General features: G+C 42.0%; 1 protein-coding gene across 3 annotated transcripts in view; it reads right to left on the bottom strand.

The window, feature by feature from the left end:
* The window catches only part of LOC140717142 (uncharacterized), a 165,324-nt gene that overhangs the window by 103,975 nt on the left and 38,494 nt on the right, over window positions 1-22,855 (bottom strand). For 2 of the 3 annotated variants that reach the window (XM_073030403.1, XM_073030405.1), the window contains exon 1: window positions 2,873-3,100. The exons of the other annotated variant lie outside the window; for it this stretch is intronic. In XM_073030403.1, coding sequence (XP_072886504.1) covers window positions 2,873-2,910 — 38 coding nt within the window. In that variant the 5' untranslated portion in view covers window positions 2,911-3,100. Of the gene's footprint in view, window positions 1-2,872; window positions 3,101-22,855 lie in introns of those variants that run through there. 3 annotated transcript variants of the gene reach the window in all.

Below are 22,855 nucleotides of genomic sequence, written 5' to 3'. Positions count from 1 at the left end.
ACATATCTGACCCAAGACTCCCAAACGCAATAGGTGTATTTGAAATTGATTTGGCACTCCTAGTGCCCCAAATCACATGTTACACAACTGTATGTTGTAACTCAATTGCTTTTAGCCTTTGAATAAGTTGTTTTTTGTTAAATAAATATGCTCAACTGCTCAATCCAATTTAAAATTGGCCTAATACTGCTGCATTTAAGAGATTAACTTTAATGTCCCTTTTTTTCATTACTGGTTTCTCTTGGATTTCTGGGAATTATACATCTAAAACCTGTTTCTTCCTAGATTATGCAAGTCATTCATTTCACAGTAACCAAACTATGTTTTCAAAACATCCTTTCGATTGAGAAATATATATCAAATCCTTCATGTCACTAATGAAACTGGAAACTACATTTCAAACATCTATTTACATAACTGCTGTAAGATTATATTTACCTGGATCTTTAGAATCCATAATGTTTCTTCTGAAACTACAACTACTCAATATTTTTGTTTAAGGATGCTTCATTCTGATTTGTGGAGAAAAAAGTTTAGATTTGAACACGAAAGCATCCTTTCAGAAGTTACAAAATTATCCACCTCCTTATGCTCATCATTACTTTTCAATTTGACTGGTAACATGTCATAGTGCAGGGTGGGGTTGACTGTACCTGTTCAAAGGGCTTGTGTTATCATATCAGCAATTACCTGGTCAATTCTTGAAGTTAAAAAAATATCAATGAAGGCTGTTGTCAAGGAACATTTTGCTCACTGAAGTAACATGTTCATCACAGTTATACATACACATACATCTTCCAATATACTTAACATAGTACTTTGTTTAATATCAAAAGTTAAAAACTTAAGTTTGGCTGCAAGATTTTTAGCTGTTAAGTTCTTCACCCATTTTGCAAATATAGTCATCAGATAACAATACTACAACAGCCTTATTTTTTTAAACTTTCTGTTTGCATTCTATAGGGAGGGTAGCACTCTCCTCTGGCCCTCCTCCAGAAGAGGTGACTGCTTACATGGCAAACTGTTGGTGTATAAATGGCTAACTCTTAAATATAGATGTGCAGTGTCTTTCATGTCCATTGACTATCATGTAGACATGATTTTGAATGATTTGCCATGTTCTTTATTACTTTGTTTTGGATTTGTTACTTTATTTACCTTTATTATGTTAAAATTACATTAACTCTAATAGGATTGTTGAACACCAATATGAACGGACAAAAATGAAAACAATTATTGACTCTACCTGATTTAACATAGTTAAATCAATTAAGTTTAGTTTTGTTAGCTTGAGTAATCAGCTATTTGGTTTATTATTAGTGGCTGCAAGTTAGCAAAAGAAGCCCATAGACACTATGCCTGCAGTGAGATTAGATTTTAAAAGAGAGATTCATTACAAAAAGATGATTCCATCTCCATAACTTTACCTATAACCTCTGACCTTAGAGCTTAGATTAACCTCGAACATCTTTTATACAATTCTTTATTGTTTATAATTGTAGAATGTTGTTGTTGTTGTATGCTGTGCCAACACAACACAGCAAATTCATAATACTTGTAAGTGTACGTATATGGCAAATAAAACTGATCCTTGATATATCTGAACTGAATTTGTCTACATTGAGTAGGTCAGCCCATTATTCCATGACCCTATTCATATGGCTTCTTACGTACCTTTGGATTCGCTTTTATTGGCCACGTAGAAGCCCCAGTATACTCAGCATACTTTAATATTTCTAAATAGATACACTCTCATTTCTTGCACTCAGAAGCTAGTTGCAATCTGGAACTCACTGCCTGAAAAGATGGTGGAGCCAGGTATTCTGACTACATTTATAAACTGGATGAGTGTTTGTCTTACCAAGGCATAGAAGTCTATAGACAAAGTACTAGTAAAGGGGAATACTATGAATAGGTGGTTGATGATCAGCATAGACATGATGGGTTGAAGGGCCTGCTTTTGTGTTGCATGACTCTAAACCACTACAGATCTGGATCAATGCCCTCTTTCAGAACTTGGATTTAAATGTATAAAGATAAGCAAGCAACATGTATAATACAAAACCAGATCATGAATATTAGTCTTAAATGAGATTCCATATAGATCTTGCTAGAGTCAACTTCGACTGAGGAAGAAAAAATCCCATTTCCTGAAAACAGGAAACCTTTTGCCATATCACTCATACACAAAGCCAATCCTATCTGCCACGAAGAACTGTGCTGTCTACTCTCATCTACTGACCAAATTTCACAGTAACTTTATCGGCTTCTGACTTGTTACAAAGGAAATATACAAAATAAATTTATAAAGTTGATCTACCAATTCACTGACCTAATAAAGATTCTTGCAAGCTGAAATGCAGAATTATATACAGAATTTACAATCTGTATGTTATTGAATTCACATTTACTTGATTATGAGCACCACTAAATAAACACACTTTAGAGATGATCACCATTATTCCATGAAAAATAATTCTGTGGATGAATTGGTGTGTTTGTGCTCATCATATACAGAATAGCTATTGTAGAATACTCATTAGGCTGGTAATTCATAGGTTCAGGTGCTAAAGAGATCATGCAGGTAAGCTCTTCAAGCTTATTTTGACATTAGTTTACTTGCGTGTATATTGTTTCTACATTCTTACCGTACCTGCCTGATATTCCACCAATTGGTACACTTTAAAAGGCAGGTGAGACTTAATATAAAGTATTCAAGTTTCATTTCCTTTACAATGTATCAAACTACATGCTGCTAGACTTATTTTGTTTCATTTTTTACTTCTCATAAAAGCTGTCCTATACAGAGCAAGTGTAAATGTAAGCACTAATACGGAAGCAGTCAAAGTGTTAAATATTAAAAGACACCTACCTGGAGAGAGCACTCCAATTTTTCCTATTAAGTGACATTTTACACCCTGAGCTTTGTTAATTTCGTGTAAAAAGAATCTCCAGCGCTAGCTTTTATATTGTTCCATATAGTTTAAGAAATGTACAAACAATGAGTAAATAAACTTTCTTCACTGTTTCTCAGCAGCTACATAGTATTTACCCAGTTAGTGAAGTGCACCTTCACCCTCGCTAGTTAGTACTCCCCTGCTGTGGATCACGTGCTTTCTTATTGGTTGTGTTGCATACTGTAATTTACCTATTAGCTGCACCCTATAAAATCTGAATTTGCCAATGTGTTAAACTAAACCCAATGCCCACAAAGGCTGACTCAATAATATGAATTATTAGATGATGTAAACTATTTAGATCACTTGTTATTGTCCTGTTTTTAAATTTTTTAAATTATTGTATTTAAAATAATTTTGAAGTGGCATAGAAAAATGGCAGCACTAACATTATTATTTATTACTAAGCATACTGAACTATGTCATTTATTGCAAAGACCTCAACTCTGTAAAAACTCTATCCTTTCTTTTGTATTAAAATAGTGGGTTAATTGTCAATATACCAAAATAACTGACACTGAGCTTATTTGAGTCCATTATGTTAGATCCTTTAAAGGAAGTCACCAATGATTGAGAACAATTTTGTTTTCGTGTTAATGGGCTGCAGGAGGTATGAAGTTACCTTTGTTTAGTTTTCAAAATCCACCTGCACTGAAGGTTATGAAGAAGCTCCCAAGAGCCTCATAAAATTTATCTCACTTAGATAACACACCTATTCTTACACAAAATGAAATTAATGGGTTAAAGATGCAACACTATTAGAGTGTATGTAGGCTGGTTACTCCTGATTACAAAAACACAATTTTCCTTCCACAGCCATTCAAACTGGCATGCAAATAACTATGTTGAAATTAAACATCAGTTACATTTTAAACACTCAGTGGCCACTTCATTCTGTACACCTACACAGCTGCTCAATAATGCAAATATTTGTCAGCCTATCAAGTGGCAGCCAGTCAAAGCATAAATACGTGCAGACATGACAGTTGAACAATGGTGAATCAGAGATCAAGAGTGAGAGAAGGGCGGAGCTTAGTAATGATGGCGCTAAACGGCCACTTCTTGCATCTTCGGAAGCAGCTTTATTTCTATCTTTCACATCTCTTCTTTTCCCTTTCAAGGTTCCTTTGAAGACCCTGACCTGGAGTTACACTCTGACTTCAGTTCTTTACGGGAATGGGACCCACTCTCAGGGCCTTACGACCGGCTGCTTTTCGATATGCCCAGGATGTTGCCTAGAAGACTAGAGCGCCTTCAGGGTGCTGCATTTTCGTGGCCCTGGAGGTGGGCGCCGCCAAATGGTGCGTCGCGGGAGAACAAAGAAGATCGGAAGCAGAGCCCAGAGGCCAGAGCTCGGTAAAAGCAACACAACAGACTTTAAATACCATAACTCAGCAAGTTGTTTTGTTACGTCTCCCCTCTCGCTGTGAAACAGGGTCACCTCCTTTTCCCTTATTAGGGAGAGAGAGAGAGCATTTGGTATGTCAAATACCGGGTGAACGAGTAGTCTTTGGGATACGGCAAACCTGTGTCTTTATTGATGCTTTGCTGCATGCTTGAGTGCTGGGTGGGGGGCATTGATGTTTTTTTTGCTGGTGGGGGTGGGGGGCATTGCTTTGCTGCTGCTTGTGCATGGGAGGGGGGCTTTGGGGTTCTAACATTTAACTGTCATTCATTCTTTGGGGCACTCCTCTGTTTTCGTGGATGTTCACGAAGTAAAAGAATTTCAGGATGTATATTGTATACATTCCCCTGACATTAAATGTACCTATTGAAAGAGGTGACTCAATCAGGTCGGCGAGAGAGCATAAAAAGCAGCAAACACAAAATACTCTGCAGATGCTGGGGTCAAAGCAACACACTGGAGGAACCCAGCAGGTCGGGCGGCATCCGTGGAAACGAACAGTCAACGTTTCGGGCCGAGACTCTTCATCAGGATTAAAAAGCAATGGTTTGCGGGAGTTTTTGAGTTTGAACAGCAGCCAATCAGAGATCAGGAGTCATTAGCAAGTGCAAATTAAAATAAGGCAGGGGCAGGTAGAGCTTTCTTGGAATGGACAGTGCTAGAGTGGGACTTTTGAGGTTTTAGATCTGTGAGGGTTCAGCGAGGAGAGGCTTGAGCGAGAGAAAGTGAAAAACTGTAGGTAGTTGTTTTTTTCCAGTGTCCTTCTTTATAATAGCAGTTTAACCAGTACGGATGCCAGCCAGGAAAGTTGACTGCTCACATTGTGGATGTAGGAAGGCACAGAGGCCTCCAGTGTCCTTGGTGACTTCACCTGCAAGAAGTGCATCCAGCTGCAGCTTCTAGCAGACCATGTTCAGGAGCTGGAGCTGGAACTGGATGAACTCTGGGTCATTCAGGATGATGAGGGGGTGACAAGGTGTACACCCAAAGTGCAGGACACAGAAAAAACTGAGTGACAGGAGGGAGAAAGGGGTTAAACAGCCAGAGTAGAGTACCCCTGTGACCTCCCCTTCAACAACAGGGATATTACTTTGGGGACTGTCGGGGGAATGGACTAGGAGAGGGAAGTCACAGCAGTCAGGTCTCTGGCACTGAGTCCAGCTCTGTTGCTCAGAATGGTGGAGGGGCAGTGGGGGGGCAGAGAAGAGGCAAGCTGTGGTAATGGGGATTCATTACTTAGGGGAACAGAAAGGAAGTTCTGTAGACAAGAATGAGATTCACAGATGCTAAGTTACGTCCCGGTTGCCCAGGTCTGGGACATCTCTGATCAAGTCCTCAGTGGTCTCAAGTGGGAGGGTGAGCAGCCAGGGGTCGTGGTTCATGTCAGTACCAATACATAGGTAGGAAGAATAACGAGGCTTTGTACAGTGCGTTGAGGGAGTAAGGTGCTAAGTTAAAAGACAGGACCTCCAGGGTTGTGTTTTCAAGAATGCTACCCATGCCATGTTCTAGTGAGGCCAGACACAGGAAGATAATGCAGTTTAACACATGGCTAAGGAGTTGGTGTAGGAGGGTGGGCTTCAGATTTTTTGATCATTGGACTTTCTTCCAGAGAATGTAGGACCTGTGCAGAAGAGATGGTTTGCACCTAAACTGGAGGGAGACCAATATCGTAGTGGGAAGGTTTGCTAGTACTGCATCAGGACGGGGTGGTGGGGATTAAACTAGAGCTGCATGGGGTGGGAACCAGAGTGCCAGGCCAGATGGTAGAGTGGTTGTGGAGATAGATGTTGTTGAGACCTCAGACAAAGTCAGGATGCAAAAGGTTGAGCGTGGTGGGACTGATGGACCGAGTTGTGCATATTTCAATACAGGAAGTATTACAGCAAAGGCAGATGAGCTCAGGGCATGGATCAACACATGGAATTATGAAATTCTAGCCATTACTGAGACCTGGTTGCAGGAGGGGCAGAAACTGCTGCTTATTATTCCGGGGTTCAGTTGTTTTAGACATGACAGAGCAGAGGGGATTAAAGGGGGAGGCATAGCTTTACTAGTCAGCAGTGCTCAGTCAGGACAAACTGGAGAACTCATCCATTGGGGCTTTATGACTGTAATTGAGGAATAAGAAAGTTATGACCATAATAATGGGGCTATATTATAAACTACCCAATTATCCGCCGGATTTAGAGGAACAAATTTATAGACAGATTGCCGACTGCTACAAGAAACAAAAGGTTGTGTTAGTGGGTGATTTTAACTTTCCACATGTTGACTGGGAATCCCACACTGTAAAAGGACTAGATGGGATAGAGTTTGTCAAATGTGTTCAGGAAAGTTTCTGTAATCAATACATAGAAGTCCCAATGAGAATGTGCAATACTTTATCTCCTGTCAGGGAATGAGACAGGGCAGATGACAGAAGTTTGTGTAGGAGCATACCTCACATCTAATAATCATAATGCCATTAGTTTCAAGGTATTTATGGAAAATGATAGGCCTAGTCCTCATGTTGAGATTCTAAATTGAGAAAGACCATTTTTGATGGCATCAGAAAGGATCTGACAAGTGTAGGTTGGGATAGGCTGTTTCCCAGCCAGGCTGTACTTTGTATGTGTGTGACCTTCAAAAGTGAAATTTTGAGAGTACAAAGCTTGTGTGTGCCTTCTGGAATAAAAACAAGGCTAACAGATTCAGGAAACCCTGGGTTTCAAGAGATATTGAGGGCCTGGTTAAGAGAAAAAGGAGGTGCATGGCAGGTATAGGCAGGTAAGAACAAATGAGGTACTTGAGGAGTATAAGAAATGCAACAGAACATTAAAGAAATAAATCAGGAGGGCTAAAAGAAGGCATGAGGTTTCTCTAGCAGATAAGGTGATGGAGATTCCTAAGGGCTTCTGTAGATATATCAAGAGGAAGAGAATTTCAAGGAACAAAATTGATTCTCTGGAATATCAGAATGGCTATCAATGCATGGAGCCAAAGAGGTGGGAGAAATCTTCATCAGATTTTTTGCATCTATATAGACAGAGTCTACAGAATGAGGCAAATCCATGATACACTTACAGAGGAGGTGTTTGCTGTCTTATGGAAAATTAGGGTGGACAAATCCCCAGGGTCTGACAAGGTGTTCCTCCAGGTTCTGCAGGAGGCAAGTGCAGAAACTGCAGAGGCACTAGCTGAGATATTTAAATCCTCCTTAACGACAGGTGAGGAACTGGAGGATTGGATGATGGCGAATATTGTTCTGCTGTTTAAGAAAGACTTTAAGAATAAACCCAGGAAACTCTAGGCCCGTGATTCTGACATCAGTACTGGGAAAGTTAATGGAAGGTATCATAAGGGACTGAAATGCACGGTAGGTCAAGTCTAACTAATCATAGAGTTTTTTGAGGTTTTTTTTCAGGAAAGTTGATGAAGGCAAAGTAGTGGACTTCGGTAAGGTTCTGAATGGGAGGTTGGTCAAGAAGGTTCACTTACTTGGCATTCAAGATGTGGTAGTAAACTGGATTAGACATTGTCTTTGCAGGAGAAGGCAGAAAGTGCTGGTGGATGGTTGCCTGTCTGACTGGAGGCCTGTGACTAGTGGTGTGCCACAGGGATCGGTGCTGAGTAACTGGATCAGCAAATATGCGGATGAAACCAGGATAGTCTGTGTGGTTGATAGCTAGGAAGACTATCAAAGCTTGCAGTGGGATCTGGACAAGCTGGAAAAATGGGCTAAAATGGCAGACAGAATGTAATGTAGACAAGTGGGAGCTGTTGCATTTTGGGAGAGCCATCCAGGGTACTTCTTAAAAAGTGAGCATTCAGGCACTGGAGAGTGCAGTAGAGCAATGGGATCTGGGAATACAGGTCCATAATTCACTGAAAGTGGCATCACAGGTTGATAAGGTCATTAAGAAAGCAATTGAGTGCAAAATAAAAAAACACGAAATGCTGGCAGAATTCAGCAGGCCAGACAGCATCTATGGGAGGAGGTAATAACGACGTTTCGGGCCAAAACCCTTCATCAGGAGTGAAGTAACATGGGATAGTCGAGTGGGGATAAGAAGTGGGGGGAGGGATAAAGTAGAGAGCTGGGAAGTGATAGGCTGGAGGGAAATGGGCTAGGGGGAAGGTGGAGAATTATGGGAAATAAAAGAGAAAGACAGGTAGGGCTGGGGGGAGAGATTATAGTGAGGGGGGAAAAGAGAGAGAAAGAGAACCAGACTAAAATAATAGATAGGGATGGGGGTAAGGGTGGGGGGCAGGGGTATCAACAGAGGTCAGTGAGTTGGATGTTCATGCCGGCAAGAAGGAGGCTACCTAGGCGGGTGTTAAGTTGAAGTTGTACAAGACGTTGTTGAGGCCTAATTTGGAATATTGTGTGCAGTTTTGGTCACCTACCTACAGGAAAGATGTAAATAAGATTGAAAGAGTACAGAAAAAAATTTACGAGGATATTGGTGGGACTGAAGGACCCGAGTTATAAGGAACGATTGAATAGCTTAGAACTTTATTCCCTGGAACATAAAAGATTGATGGGAGATTTGATAAAGGTATACAACATTTTAAGGGGTATAGTAGGCTTTTTCCACTGAGATTACAGAAGTTTGGATAGGTACATGGATGAGAAGGGTAGGGTGGACACAGGTCTGGTTGCATGTACTGGATCAGCTGAAGTACCTGTTTTTGTGCTGTGGATTTCTGTGACTCTCTTGTCAAGAGATTCAGAGGAAAAATCAGATTGGGGAGGAAATGTGATCAAAGAGGCTTTGACCGTGAAATATTTGTTGGCGCAGAGGAATAAATCAGAAACTACTGATCACCTGGTATTTTCACACACAACAGTCTCTATGGTTCGCAGAGAATGGCACTGTGGTCTGTTTAATAATTCAGCAACATTTGAGTAATATTGTAAATATATTGTTTAAGCATTTTTTGTTTGTTTACATAATTTTTACGGGTTATATATAAGAAGTACATGAATAGTATACATCATTCCTTCACCATGTCATAGGTGAGTGCCTCACTAAGGAAAAGGAAATCAAAGTTAAGTAGACCTGCTTCCTGGCTCCAGTGACTTTCTTTTGATTAGTTTCTAGAATTAAACCACATAACAGTGGCAATGAATAAGTTTTAAAACAGCCCCAAGATATCTAGCTACCTGTTGAAGTGCAGCATGTTTTTCTTCACGGGGGAGAGAGAGACAATTGAGTTAAAAAGAAATGCAGCACACGTTTCAACCAAAGGGGAGAGTGATGGTTGAGTTAACACAAATGACAGAAAATGGATGAAGTTAACAAGCAACACACACAAAATGCTGGACGGACTCAGCAGGCCAGGCAGCATCTATTCAAAAGAGTATAGTCGATGTTTTGGGCTGAGGCCTTTCAGCAAGACAGGTGAAAAGAAGTTAACAAGCAATGGGTACGACCACGGGTTCATAAGCAGTGAGTACAGGGTGATAATAATGATAAATAAATAACAGATAACTGGATGATGCACAGTGAACAAATTGAGCAGTACTTGTAAGCATATGAAATAGCCAATGAAAAGCAAGTGCCAGTGTTACTGAATGAAATAGATGGAAAAATGGACAGCTTGCTTAACATTTTAACTGCTCCAACCATTCCAGCTGAAATCAGCATTGCTGATATCTTGAAGGTAATGCAGGAACAGTTAGAACAAAAACCTTTGTTGATTGCAGAATGCTTTAAATTTCATAATTTCATAAGCTGAATCAAAAGGAAGGGGAGTCCACTACAATGTATGTGGCTGAATTGAAGAAGTTGTCTGAGCATTGTTAGTTCAGGGAAGGGCTTATTGATACACTGAGGGATTGTTTAGTTTGTGGAATCTTACATGATCACATTCAAAAAAGGCTCCTAACTGAAGTGGAATTCACATTTACAAGAGCAGTTGAAATCACTGTATCAATAGAAACAGCAGCCAGAGACGCAAGTGAGTTGCAGTCAGGAATGAAAGTGAGCATGAACCGAATTGCAGCATCTAAACAGAAACCTGCTTGGCCCAACAATTTGTGTTACTGTTGTGGCAGGGGCTCATATACACAGATTTAAAGGTGAAATTTGCAGAAAATGCAACCAAGTAGGACACATATAAAGAACATGCTGGGACGAAAGGAAGAAATGGATTGCACAGGAAAGAGTTAAGGATAAAAAGTCAAATTGCATTTTCAAAAGGAGCACTAATCTACATGCCATTGGCGAAAAACTTGATAATAATGAGTGGTCCAGGACTAAGTAGCTTTAAAATATACAATGTGAAAACTAACAAGACAAGCAATATGGCTTACACCAGAAATGAATGGCAAATTAATTAGAATAGATTTGGACACTGGCTCAGCTTTTTCAGTCATTCCACAAAGTAAGTTTGAAGGACATTGCAAAGGTACCAAACTGAAGCCTGCAGATATACAACTAGAAATTTATACTGGAGAAGAGATAACTACTGTGGGAAAGACATTCATAACAGTGAAACACAACAAACAAGCCACATTGAACTTGTACGTGGTAAAAACAGGAGGGTCAGCATTGTGGATATGTGATTGGCTGAGACGACTACAACTTGATGGGAGATCCATCCATCATCTACATGCCACATCTTCTTCAACAGAGTCAACTGAAACTCAACTAAGAAAGCTGCAATGCTACTGATTCATTACAGTTATTTCATACAAAATAATTACTTCAAAGAAAGTAATGCTACAGCAGTGTTTAAGGGTAGCATTGTAAAACTTGACATGTTAAGGGTAAAATAGTGTTAAATGAAAATGCCACACCCAAGTTTTACAAAGCTCATCTGCTTCCTTAAATACCATCCAGAATGAAATAGCAACTCAGTGAGAGTGTGTGGAGGCTGAAGGAAATCTTTCTAGGGGTGAATAGATCCCATTCACAAAAAGGATGGGTCTGGTAGGATCTGTGGTGATTTTAAGGTAACCATCATCCCAGTACTGAAGCTAGATCAATACCTTCTGCCCAAGATGGAGGATATCTTTACAAACCTTTCTGGAGGGAAACACTTCAGCAAAATGGCTTTAGCTGAAATCTACCTACAGATGGAGATGGAGGAAGAGGTCAAAGTGTTTCTCACCATTAACACTCACATAGGGCTTTATCGCCATAATAGACTTATTTTTGGAGCAGTATCTGCACTTGCACTTTGGCAGAAAGCTATGGAACAGGTGCTGCAGGGCTGCCCAAGCACTCATGATGGCAGAAGGACTTCATTATCACCAGTGAGGATGACAAGGAAAATCTCCAAAATCTCAAGACAGCATCTTTTTAGCAAATGTGCAGTCGTTGGAGAACAAACTTGAGGACGCGAGGGCAAGATTGCGGTTTCGGAGGGAAATGAGAGATTGTTGTGTTCTATGTTTGACTGAGACATGGCTTACTCTCAGTAAGCTAGATACAGCGATCAGACCCGAAGGCTTCTCGACTTACAGGACAGATTGAACTGCGGATGCAGCGAAGGCAAAAAAGTGGAAGTACGTTTTTCATGATAAGCTCTCAGTGGTGCTCAGATGTGGTAGTTTTGTCGAACTCATGTTCCCCTGACCTTGAGCACCACATGATCTAATGATCTTTGTTCTATTTACCCAGGGAGTTCTCCTCCATGATATTCACTGGAGTTTACATATCACCAATGCCGACTATAATCAAGTGCTTGAGCATCTGAATGATGCCGTCTCCAGACAAGAAACAGTCTATCTCGACACCTTCCAAATCAGAGTCAGGGACTTCACCCAGGCTTATTTGAAGAAATCCCTGCCCAATTACCATCAGCATATAACCTGCAGCACCAGAGGTCCCAATACCATTCCATGACCAGACACATTTCAGGAAATCTGATCACTTGGCTGTCCTTCTACCTGCATGCAGACAATGGCTAAAGGAGCAAATCTCCAGAGATGAGGGCAATAAAGAGGTGGTTGTGGGAGGCAGAGGAGTGGCTACAGGATCGCTTCAAGTCGGTGGACTGGGCCATGTTCAAGGTCTCGACTGTGGATCTGAATGAATACACCACGGGTGTCATGGACTTTATGGAAACAGTTGTAGACGACTGTGACCCCACAAAATAATTCACAGACTTTCCCAACCAGAAGCCCCAGATGCGCCTTGAGATCTACAGTCTGCTGAGGGACAAATCAGAGGCAATCAAATCTGGTGACCAAGAAAGCGACAAATATGACCTCCAGAAAGCCATCTCGACACTTGTGGCAGGGCTTCGATGCGATCACTCCTTACAAAGTAACATCAAATGACCTAGGCGACAAGAATTCTTAGCTTCTAAATGAGCTTCTATGCTTGCTTTGACCGTCAAAACATAGAGGAACCATCAGAAACTCCCACAGTCCCCAAATTCAGTCTCTAACACTGACATACAAGCAGATTCAGGAGGGTTAACATACCAAAAGCATCCGACTTAGATAGGGTACCTGGCCAAGTACTCTAGAACTGTGCTAATCAACTGGCTGGAGGGTTCACTGAGATTTTTAACCTCTTGCTTCAGCAGTCTGAAGTACCAACCTGCTTCAAGCAGGCTTCACTGATACCGGTGCCTAAGAAGAATGTGGTAATCTGTCTCAATAACTATTGTCCAGTAACACTTACATCCTCAGTGATGAATTTTTTTTTTTGGAAGTTGGTGATGAAGCATATCAACTCCTGCCTGAGATTGGAATTGGATCTGCTCCAATTTGCCTACCAGCGCAACAGGTCCACAGCAAATGACAACTTATTAGTTCTCATTCAATACTGGAACATCTGGACAGAAAAGGTGCACACATCAGGATGGTCTTTATCAACTACAGCTCAGCATTCAACACTATCATCCCCTCAATTCTAATCAGTAAGCTTAAAGACCTTGGCTTTAATACCCCCTTGTTCAATTGGATCCTCAATTTCCTCACTTCCCAGTCAGTTGGGGTTGTCAACAGCATCTCTTCCACAATCTCCATAAGCACAGGTACACCCATCGGACTGTGTGTTTAGCTCCCTGCACTACTTGCATTACACTATGACTGTGGGGCTAACCATAGCTCTAATGCTATATTCATGTTTACTGATGACACTACCTTCACAGGCCAAATCAAAGGTGGTGAAAAACTAGCATATAGGAAGGAGATTGAGAATCTGGCTGAGTGGTGCCACAACAACAACCTTACTCAATGTCAGTAAGACAAAAGAGCAGATTATTGACTTCAGGAAGAGGAAACCAGAGGGATCAGAGGTGGAGAAAGTCAGCAATTTTAAATTCCTTGGTGTTATCATTTTGTAGAACCTGTCCTGGACCCAACAAGCAAGTACAATTATAAAGAAAGCATGGCAGCACGTCAACTACTTTAGAAGTTTGCAAAGATTTGGTATGGCATCTAAAACTTTGACAAACTTCCATAAATGTGAGGTGAAGAGTATAGCAACTGGCTGTGTCACAGCCTGGTATGGTCTTTTGCACACTGGTTGAATGCCCAAGTTGGTATGGTCTTTTATAGTTCTATTAGTCCTTTATAGTTCTATAATTCTATTATAGTTATTATTCTATTATGGATTTAATGAATATATCTGCAACAAAATGAATCTCATGGTCATATATGGTGACATAAACATACTTGGATAATAATTTACATTGAACTTTAAAAAAATTAGATTATATTGCATGTAGTATACGGAATAAGGTAGATGCACTTGTAACACAGTTGCAGATTGACATGTATGATGTTGTAGACATCATTGAATCATGGCCGAAAGAAGATTATAGCTGGGAGCTCAATGTCCAAGGATTCACATTATATTAAAAGGATAGGCAGAAAGGGAGAGGGTGTGGAACTGCTCTGTTGGTAAAAAATGAAATAAAATTATTACAAATTGGTGACATTGGGTTGGAAGGTTTTGCATCATGCGTATAGCTTAGGAAAACTGCAAGACCCTGATGGGAGTTATATTCAGACCCCCAAACAGTAGTAAGGTTGTGGTCTACAAATTACAACAAGAGATTAAAAAATGCATGCCAAAAGGGCAATATTACAATAGTCACGGGGAATTTCAATATGCAGAAAGATTGGGAAAATCAGGTTGGTGCTGGATTCCAAGAGAGAGAATTTCTAGAATGCTTATGAGATGGCTTTTTAGGCCAGCTGATGGTTGAGTCCACTAGGACATCAGCTATTCTGGATTAGGTGTTGTGCATTGAACCAGAATTGATTGGTGAGGTAAAAGAACCCTTAGGGGCAGGTTGTCATTATATGATCGAATTCACCCTGAAATTTGAAAAGGAGAAGCTGAGGTCAGATCTATCAGTATTACAGTGGAGTAAAGGGAATTACAGAGGCATGAAAGAGGAGTTGGCAAGAATTAATTGGAAAAGGACACTGGCAGGGAGGATGGCAGAGCAAGGAATGGCTGGAATTTCTGGAAGCAATCCGAAAGGCTCGGAATATATACATTACGAAGAAGAAGAAGTATTCTAAAGGCAACCATGGCTAACAAGAGAAGTCAAAGCCAACATAAAAGCCAAAGAGAGGGCACATAATAGAGCAAAAATTAGTGGCAAGTTAGAGGATTGGGAAGCTTTTAAAAACTGACAAAAGACAACTAAAGAAGTCATTAAAGAAAAGATGGAATATTAAATTAAGCTAGTCAATAAGTTTAATGTTTCTTCAAATACATGAAGGGTAAAAGAGAGGCAAGAGTGGATGCTGGTCCACTGGAGAAAAATGATGCTGGAGAGGTAGTATTAGGGGACGAGGAAATGGCAGATGAACTGAATAGGTACTTCGTATCATTCTTCAATGAGGAAGACACTAGCAATATGGTGGAAGTCCCAGAATGTCAGGGGTCAGAAGCTTGTGAAGTTACCATTACTAGGGAGCAGGTTCTTGGAAAACTGAAAGGTCTGAAGGTAGATAAGCCACCTTGACTAGATGATGTACATGCCAGGGTTCTGAAAGAGGTGGCTAAAGTGACTGTGGAGGCATTAGTAATGACCCTCCCAGAATCACTAGATTCTGGAATGGTTCCAGAATTACAAATGTCACTCCACTGTTCATGAAGGGAGAGGAGAGAGGCAGAAGAAAGGAAGTTACAGGCCAGGCCTGCCCTCAGTGGTGGTGAAGATGTTGGAGACTATTGTTAAGGATGTGCTTTCAGGGTACTTGGACGTTGTCACATGCCATGATCAGTTGTGTGTAAGCATGCCCTTACAGGTGGTACATCATAACATTTAGTGCAAAGAGATTTTATTTACTGCCAGGTGAAAGAAGTGCAAAAGCTGCCCAATGTTGTGAAGAAAAAGTATTTACAAATAGACAAATGAAAGTAAACATGTATGCATGAAAACTTCCATATAAAGAGTCTTTCTTCATGACACAATTATTCTTTAACTTTCCAATATATGTATTCACCACCTTCAAATCCAGCTTCCACACCTTTCTCAGAAAGCCAGACTGAGGGTTGAAATCTGCCTCCATCTGGCCTAGAAGGACCAGGAAATTCTACTGTTGGTCTGCGGTGGGGGATGGGGAGGTGGACAATCACATGACCAGAAGATAATAATTATTTTAGATGCAGAATTGAAACATTTTAAGCAGGGATTCTAGCATCCTACAGTTTTATTCCACAACAAATACTTAGGTTCAACCCATAAATCAGTGTTCACAGGCTCAGATGAATATAAACAAGTAATACCTCCCCACCGGTGGAGTTGCCTGCCTAGGGTGTAGTGCGCCTGCTCCCACTACTCAGGTATTATTTCAGGACGCCCCAAACTGTTCCTCGGGTCGTTCTGCTGTTTACAAACCGATGTAGGAGTGTGAGTGAAAATAAATGAAACTGTTTGAAATGCGCCTGTCTAGAATCCTTATTTATATGAGCTATAAACCAGTAGAGCTTGTTACGAAGGGTCTCGGCCCGAAACGTCGACAGCGCTTCTCCCTATAGTTGCTGCCTGGCCTGCTGTGTTCCACCAGCATTTTGTGTGTGTTGTTGTTTGAACTTCCAGCATCTGCAGATTTCCTCGTGTTTGAGCTTGTTAATTGAAGGGATTGTTTTGATTAGCGAGCTAGTGATTGCTTTACTGTTGGGGTGTGTCAATGGTGAACTCCCAAGTACAGCAGAGCAGGAGGGCAAAGTGTGTGAGCTACTGGGGAAACTAGATCAGGGACAGAACGAGGAGGAGTGACTAACCGGGCAAAGGGGCGAGCTTAGTGGGAGGATTAGCAGTGCCAACCTCTTCTGTCACATCACCCCCACCTCCTCTAGATTGCACAAGGTAGATAATTGGGAGAGATTATCTGCCATGACGTTGTACTGACCTGCCTAATGACGGATGTTGAAATGAAACAGTTGTAGAGCCAGGTACCATCTCACAATGCATGTCTTGTTGTCTATCATGGAGAGGATCTAGGTGACTGCTTCGTGGTCGGTCTCCAGAATGAATTCCCTGCCTAGCAGGTAATACCATAGGCCCTCCAAGGCCCATTTTAAGGCAAGAGCTTCCTTCTCAACAGTGGAATACCTTATTTCTGTGGTAGCAACTTCCAACCAAGGTAAAATATTCTTCTCCCCCTTTCCCCTGGGCCAGGACTGCTCCAATCCCCACTGCTGAGGCATCGACTTGGATAGTGAATGGTTTGGTGAAGTCTGGGCTGATCAAAACACAAAACCTGCTTCAGAATCACAAGGGCGTCCTCACGTTCTTTAGTCTGGATTCTTTGCAGAATTCAGCATCAGTTCTGTTAGTGGGGCTGCCAAGGTGCCAAACTGAGGTATAAAACGGCAATACTACCCAATTAACCCCAGGAATGGCCAAACCCATTTCTTTGTGCAGGGCTGGGGACTATTTCTGATGGTCTCAATCTTGTCGACCATAGGCTGAACTAGTCCTCGCTCTAGCTGGTAGCCTGGGTACCGTATCTCAGCACGGGCCCACTCGCACTTCTGGATGTTCAGTGTCAAGCCAGCGGGTGCAGTCTTCTTCAGGGCATCCTCAAGATGCTTCAGGTGGTCCTCCCAGCTGGTGCTGAGGATGACCACATCATCCAGGTAGGCCGCACAATGCTTCTCGCATCCTCTCAGCACACGGTCATCAGCCGTTGGAAGGTCCCAAGGGCTTCATGCAACCCGAATGGCAGGACATTGAAAGGAAAGAGGCCAAGGGGAGTGCCTAATGCTGTGTACTCACGAGAGTCCTTTCCCAGCGGGATCTACAATAACCCTTGCAGAGGTCAGGGTTGATATAACCTTGGCATGGCCCAAACTTTCCAGCTGCTCATCCATCCATGGCATAGGGTAGGCATCAAACTTAGAGAATGCATTGATTTTTCAGAAGTCAATGAAAACCCTCAGGGACTCAACATTTGGTACACTCACCAGTGGGCTGCACCACTCCCTCTCACAGAGCTCATTCACTCCTACGTCCAACATGGTGTGGATTGAGTTGTTCCGCCAACCTCTCTGGGACCCGATAAGGTCACTGCTGGATGAGCGCGTTGTCCTTCAAGTGAATGGTGTGAGTTGTTATTGTTGTTTGTCCATGGTGGGACTGGAAGAGAGAGGGGTAGTGCCTGAAGACTTGTTTCAGCCCCTCCTGTTGTTGAGGGGTCAGATGGCCCAGGTTGGGCTTTGGAGAAGCACTTCAAGACTGCAGGTCTCCCCCAACTTCATCCACCTTTTAGACCATCAAGGAAATCGTCAGGCCTTCTCTTTCCTTCCACTCCGTCAGCAGGTTGACATGACATGTTTGAGAAGCCGTTCCTTTCCCCGGATGGAGCATTTCATAGGTGACTGGGCCTGGCTTCCTCAGGACTACTGAAGGCTCCTGTCACTTGGCCAAGGGTCTGTTGGTGGAGGTTGGAAGCAGCAGAAGGACCTTCTGACCATGAGTGAACTCACATAGCCATGACTTACGATCATACCAACGCTTATAGTTCTGCTGGACCCTCTGCAGATTGCACCAGGCCTCCAGCTGATCCCTCATTTGTAAGACATAAGAGACAAAGCCCTCACCTGTGCTGCATTGGGGCTTGCCCTCCCACTGGTGGTGGAGCAAATGGAGGCATCCCTGGACATACCACTCATACAGAAGCTTAAACGGGGGAAGCCAGTCAATGCCTGGGGGAACCTCCCGATATACAAAAAGGAGGAAAGAGAGCCACTTATCCCAGTCTCTTCCTGCGTCAGACTAACTTCCTCAGCATGTTCTTGAGAGTTTGATTAAACCTTTTGCAAGGCCATCATTTCGGGGGTGATCAGGTGTGGTGTGGATACCTGAAATAGCCAGCTGATGATGTAATTGAGACATGAGGCATGAGGTGAAATTGTTGCCTTGGTCAGTTAAAATTTCTTCAGGGAAACCAACATGGAAGAAGAGTTGTACTAGGGCAGCAATGATTTTAGGGGTGGTGATGGAGCGTAGGGAGAAGGCCTCAGGGAACGGGGTCACATAGTCACCAATTCAAAATACAAAGGAAGCCAGAGCTACTTTTCTCTAAAGGTCCTGCAATACATTTGAATGGGCTGGTTATGATGGGGAAAGGCTGTAGTGTGTCAGATATGGCTGGTCAATTGGCACTCAAATCAGGAAGTACAATATTGCTGGACTTCAGCATACGTAGATGGCCAATAGAGTCCGTAGCTTATTCTCAGGTAGGCTTTCTGCTGAACCAAACGGCCAACCCCGGGGGCTGCAACTCCAGGGTGTGACCAATCTGTTGTCAGGGGTAGCTGCCAGATAAAAGATGTCATTTTTCAGCACGTAGCTATCTGGTGTGGGTCACCATTTGGAGAAAATAAGATGGTAAGACTCAACAGCACGGATTTTAGTTATTGCCAGGAGGAAAAAAAATGCAAATGCTGCTCAAAAGTTGTGAAGCAAAGAAGTATTTATGAATAGACAAACAAGAAACAAACATGCATGTACAAAACTTTACAAATATAGAGAAGCTTTCTCCATGACACACTTAGTCTTTAACTTTCCAATATAACAATTCACCAACCTTCACTCCAACCTCCACACCTTTCTAGCAAAGCTAGACTGTGAGTTAAAATCTGCCTAGAAGGACCAGGAAATACTACTATTAGACTGAGGTGGGTCACATATCCAGACCATAATAATTATTTCAGATGCAGAATTGGAACACTTTAAACAGGGATTCTAACATCCTACAATTTTATTCTTTATTCCACAGCAAATGCCTTAGTTAAACTCACAGATCAGTGCCTACATGCTCAGATGACTATTAAAGAATAATGCCTCCCCCTCCCCCATGGTGTTACCTGTGTATGGTGTAGTGCACATGCTCCCACTAACCCAGGCATTATTTCAGGACACCCCATACTGTCCATTGGGTCTTTTGGGGTCGTTCTGCTGTCTACAGAGTGTGAGTGAAAATAACTGAAACTGTTTGGAAGGCCTGTGTCTAGAATCCTTATTTTTATGAATTATAAACCAGTAGAGCACATTAACTGAAGGGATTGTTTTGATCAGCCAAGCTAGTGTTTGTTTTACTTTTTTTGGTGTGTAAACGGTGAACTTCCAAGAACTACAGAATGGGAGGGCAAAGGGTGTGAACTACTGGGGAAACTAGACCAGGGTCAGAATGAGGAGGAGTAACTTACCAGGCAAAGGGGCAAGGATAGAGGGAGAACTAGCATTGCTAACCTGTTCTGTCACAGAGGTTCAAGCTGAAATCGGTCACAGTCGACATGGTTTCCTCACCGGAAAATCACGCCTAACAAACCTATTGGAATTTTTTCAAGAAATAGCAAACAGGATAGTCAAAGGCGAATTGGTTGATGTTGTTTACTTTGGCAAGGTGTCACACATGAGGCTGCTTAACAAGGTAAGAACCCATGGTATTGCAGAAAAGGTACTAGCAGTGGCTGATTGGCAGGAAGCAAAGAGTGGAAATAAAAGGAGACTTTTCTGGTTGTCTGCCAGTAACTAGTGGTGTCCTTGGCAAAGGATTCATGTGGATTTTGCCTGACAATTCATGAGCACAGATTTCTTGGTAGTAGTTGCAGCAGCTATAAAGCATTCCCAATAGCCTCCACAAGAGCCTCATGCACTGTTGATGTGTTGAGAAGCCTCCTTGCCAGGACTGGTGTTCCAGAACACTTAGTCAATGACAATGGCCTACAGCTTGTTGTGGAACAGTTTCAGACATTGCTGAAAATGAATGCAATAAGACATATTACATCCGTACTATACCATCCAGCTACAAGTAGCTTGGTGGAAAGGATTGTTCAGAATCTGAAGTACGCACTGCAAAAATTGTCTGCAGGACACACTGCACTGACACTGAATCAGAAACTCGGGACTTTGCTCCTTGCATATTGCAGTGCAACTCACTCCACTACCAACAACTCACCAGCTATGGTGTTCGTGGGTTAGCCCCTGTTTTCACTTTTGGATCTCCTCAAGCCCAGTCTCTGAAGGAGTAGGCAGGACAGACAGCTGAGACAAATTGAGGGCTCCTCAAACAGGCAGGTTCGATGTTTCACTCTTGGACAAGCAGTTCTGGCGAGGGATGAAAACTGGGCACTTGCAAAGAATAAGGACAGAACTGGTCCATTCTTCTACACAGTGCAGATTGTATCTGATGTAATCTGAAGATGACATATTAATCAGTTGAGGAGAGTGATGCACCATCAATAACTCTCAGAGATGGGAGGCGAACGATAGGCTTTTATTAGCTGCAAGAGACCACCATACGACATCCTGGAGACTGAGGGAGGAGCAGTGCCTCCAATCGCCTTTATACAGGGGTCTGTGGGAAGAGCCACAGGAGCAGTCAGCAGAGGGGTGTGTCCAGACAGGTATATGTAGTTCAGAAAAGTAGAGTCAATTGTTAGGGAAGAAAGGTGTTCAGAGTTGTCAGAACAACTTCCTACTGTCCCAGAGTCAACTCCTACAGCCACCACAGAGGAGGTCCCAGAGCCTGAGATTGTTTCACAGCCACAATTTTGAGCTGAGGTGCATTCTGTATTGAATTGGAATTTATAGCTAAGTAGGGAGGAGTGTGTTGTATTTAATGTTTCTGTAATATATGAGTAATATTGTAAATATATTGCTTCATTAATCATTCTTTGTTTACATAAGACATTAGGGATTATATCTGAGAAGTACATAAACGGCAGGTATGATTACGCCACCGCGTCATATGTGACTGTTTCACAAAAGAAAAGGAAAGTAAAACTCCATAGACCCTTCTCCGGGCACCTGTGTTTTTCTTTCAGTCAGAAAAAATCATCCAGCTAGCAACAGTCCTGTGGGTGAGAATGTCTTGTCAATGAGAGGGATCCCTCTCATACAAGCTGACAGTAACTCAAATAACCACTCGTTACGTCAGTAGTGTGCAGAAGGTCATCACTAAACACACAAGTCGGAGCTTGAAATGAATGGATGATAGCTGCAGCGAACCACAACAGATTCCACTCCCGTTCCTAATAAAGCAGCCACTGAATGAATAGCAAAAGACAATATCTCTTTACACATTGAACTGACAAAACTACTGCCACAACATATCCAGAAATTTCAGAAAGGGAACACAAACCAGTCCTCATAGAGGGCTCAGAAGTGGAAAGAGTGAGCAATTTCAAGTTCCTCAGTGCCAATATCTCCGAGGATACATCAACCTGGCCACTACATATTGATGTAGCTATAAAGAGGGCAAGTCAGTGGCTGTATTTTATAAGGAGTTCACGAAGATTTGGTTTGTCATCTAAAACACCCGAGAGCTTCTGCAGATGTACTGTGGAGATTATTCTGACTGGCTGCATCACTGTCTGGTATGGGGGTGGGGGTGCTACAGCATAGCATTGAAGTAAGTTGCAGAAAGTTGTAAACTTAGTCAGCTCCATCCTGGCTACTGTTCTCCATGGTATCCAAGACAATTTCAAGGAGTGGTGCCTCAGACAGGGGGCATCCATTATTAAGGACCCCCCATCACCCAGGACGTGTCCTCTTTTCTCTGTTACCAGAGGAAGGAGGTATAGAAACCTAAAGGCACACACTCAGCTATTCAGGAAGAGATCTTTCCCCTCTGACATCCGATTTTTAAATGGACACTGAACCCATGAACACTGCCGCACTACTTCTATTTATTTCCGTTTTAGCACTATTTATTTAATTTAACTATTTTAAATATATACTTTACTGTAATTCAGTTTATTTTCTAAATTTATCATTGTACTTCTGCTGGTAAGTTAACAAATTTCACAACATATGCCGATGATATTAAACCTTATTCTGATTTATTGAGCTCTCTTTCTTTCAATTTATTATCAAAATGTCTTCTTTTAATAATGTCTAGCTACTGCCATTTAATATGTTTGCATGGCCCTTCATATCTGATGGGCTTTAATATCGGTGCCCACCAAGAACCCCTTCAAAATTGTATTGGCAACATCAATTTCCACATAAATACTAACAACATCCAGCTCTACATCATGCTCACCCCACTTGACTTCCCACTGTCTTTAAA

This window comes from Hemitrygon akajei, chromosome 27 (genome assembly GCF_048418815.1).
Source record: "Hemitrygon akajei chromosome 27, sHemAka1.3, whole genome shotgun sequence".
NCBI lineage: Eukaryota > Metazoa > Chordata > Chondrichthyes > Myliobatiformes > Dasyatidae > Hemitrygon > Hemitrygon akajei.
This window is presented reverse-complemented; position numbering and strand designations above follow the sequence as displayed.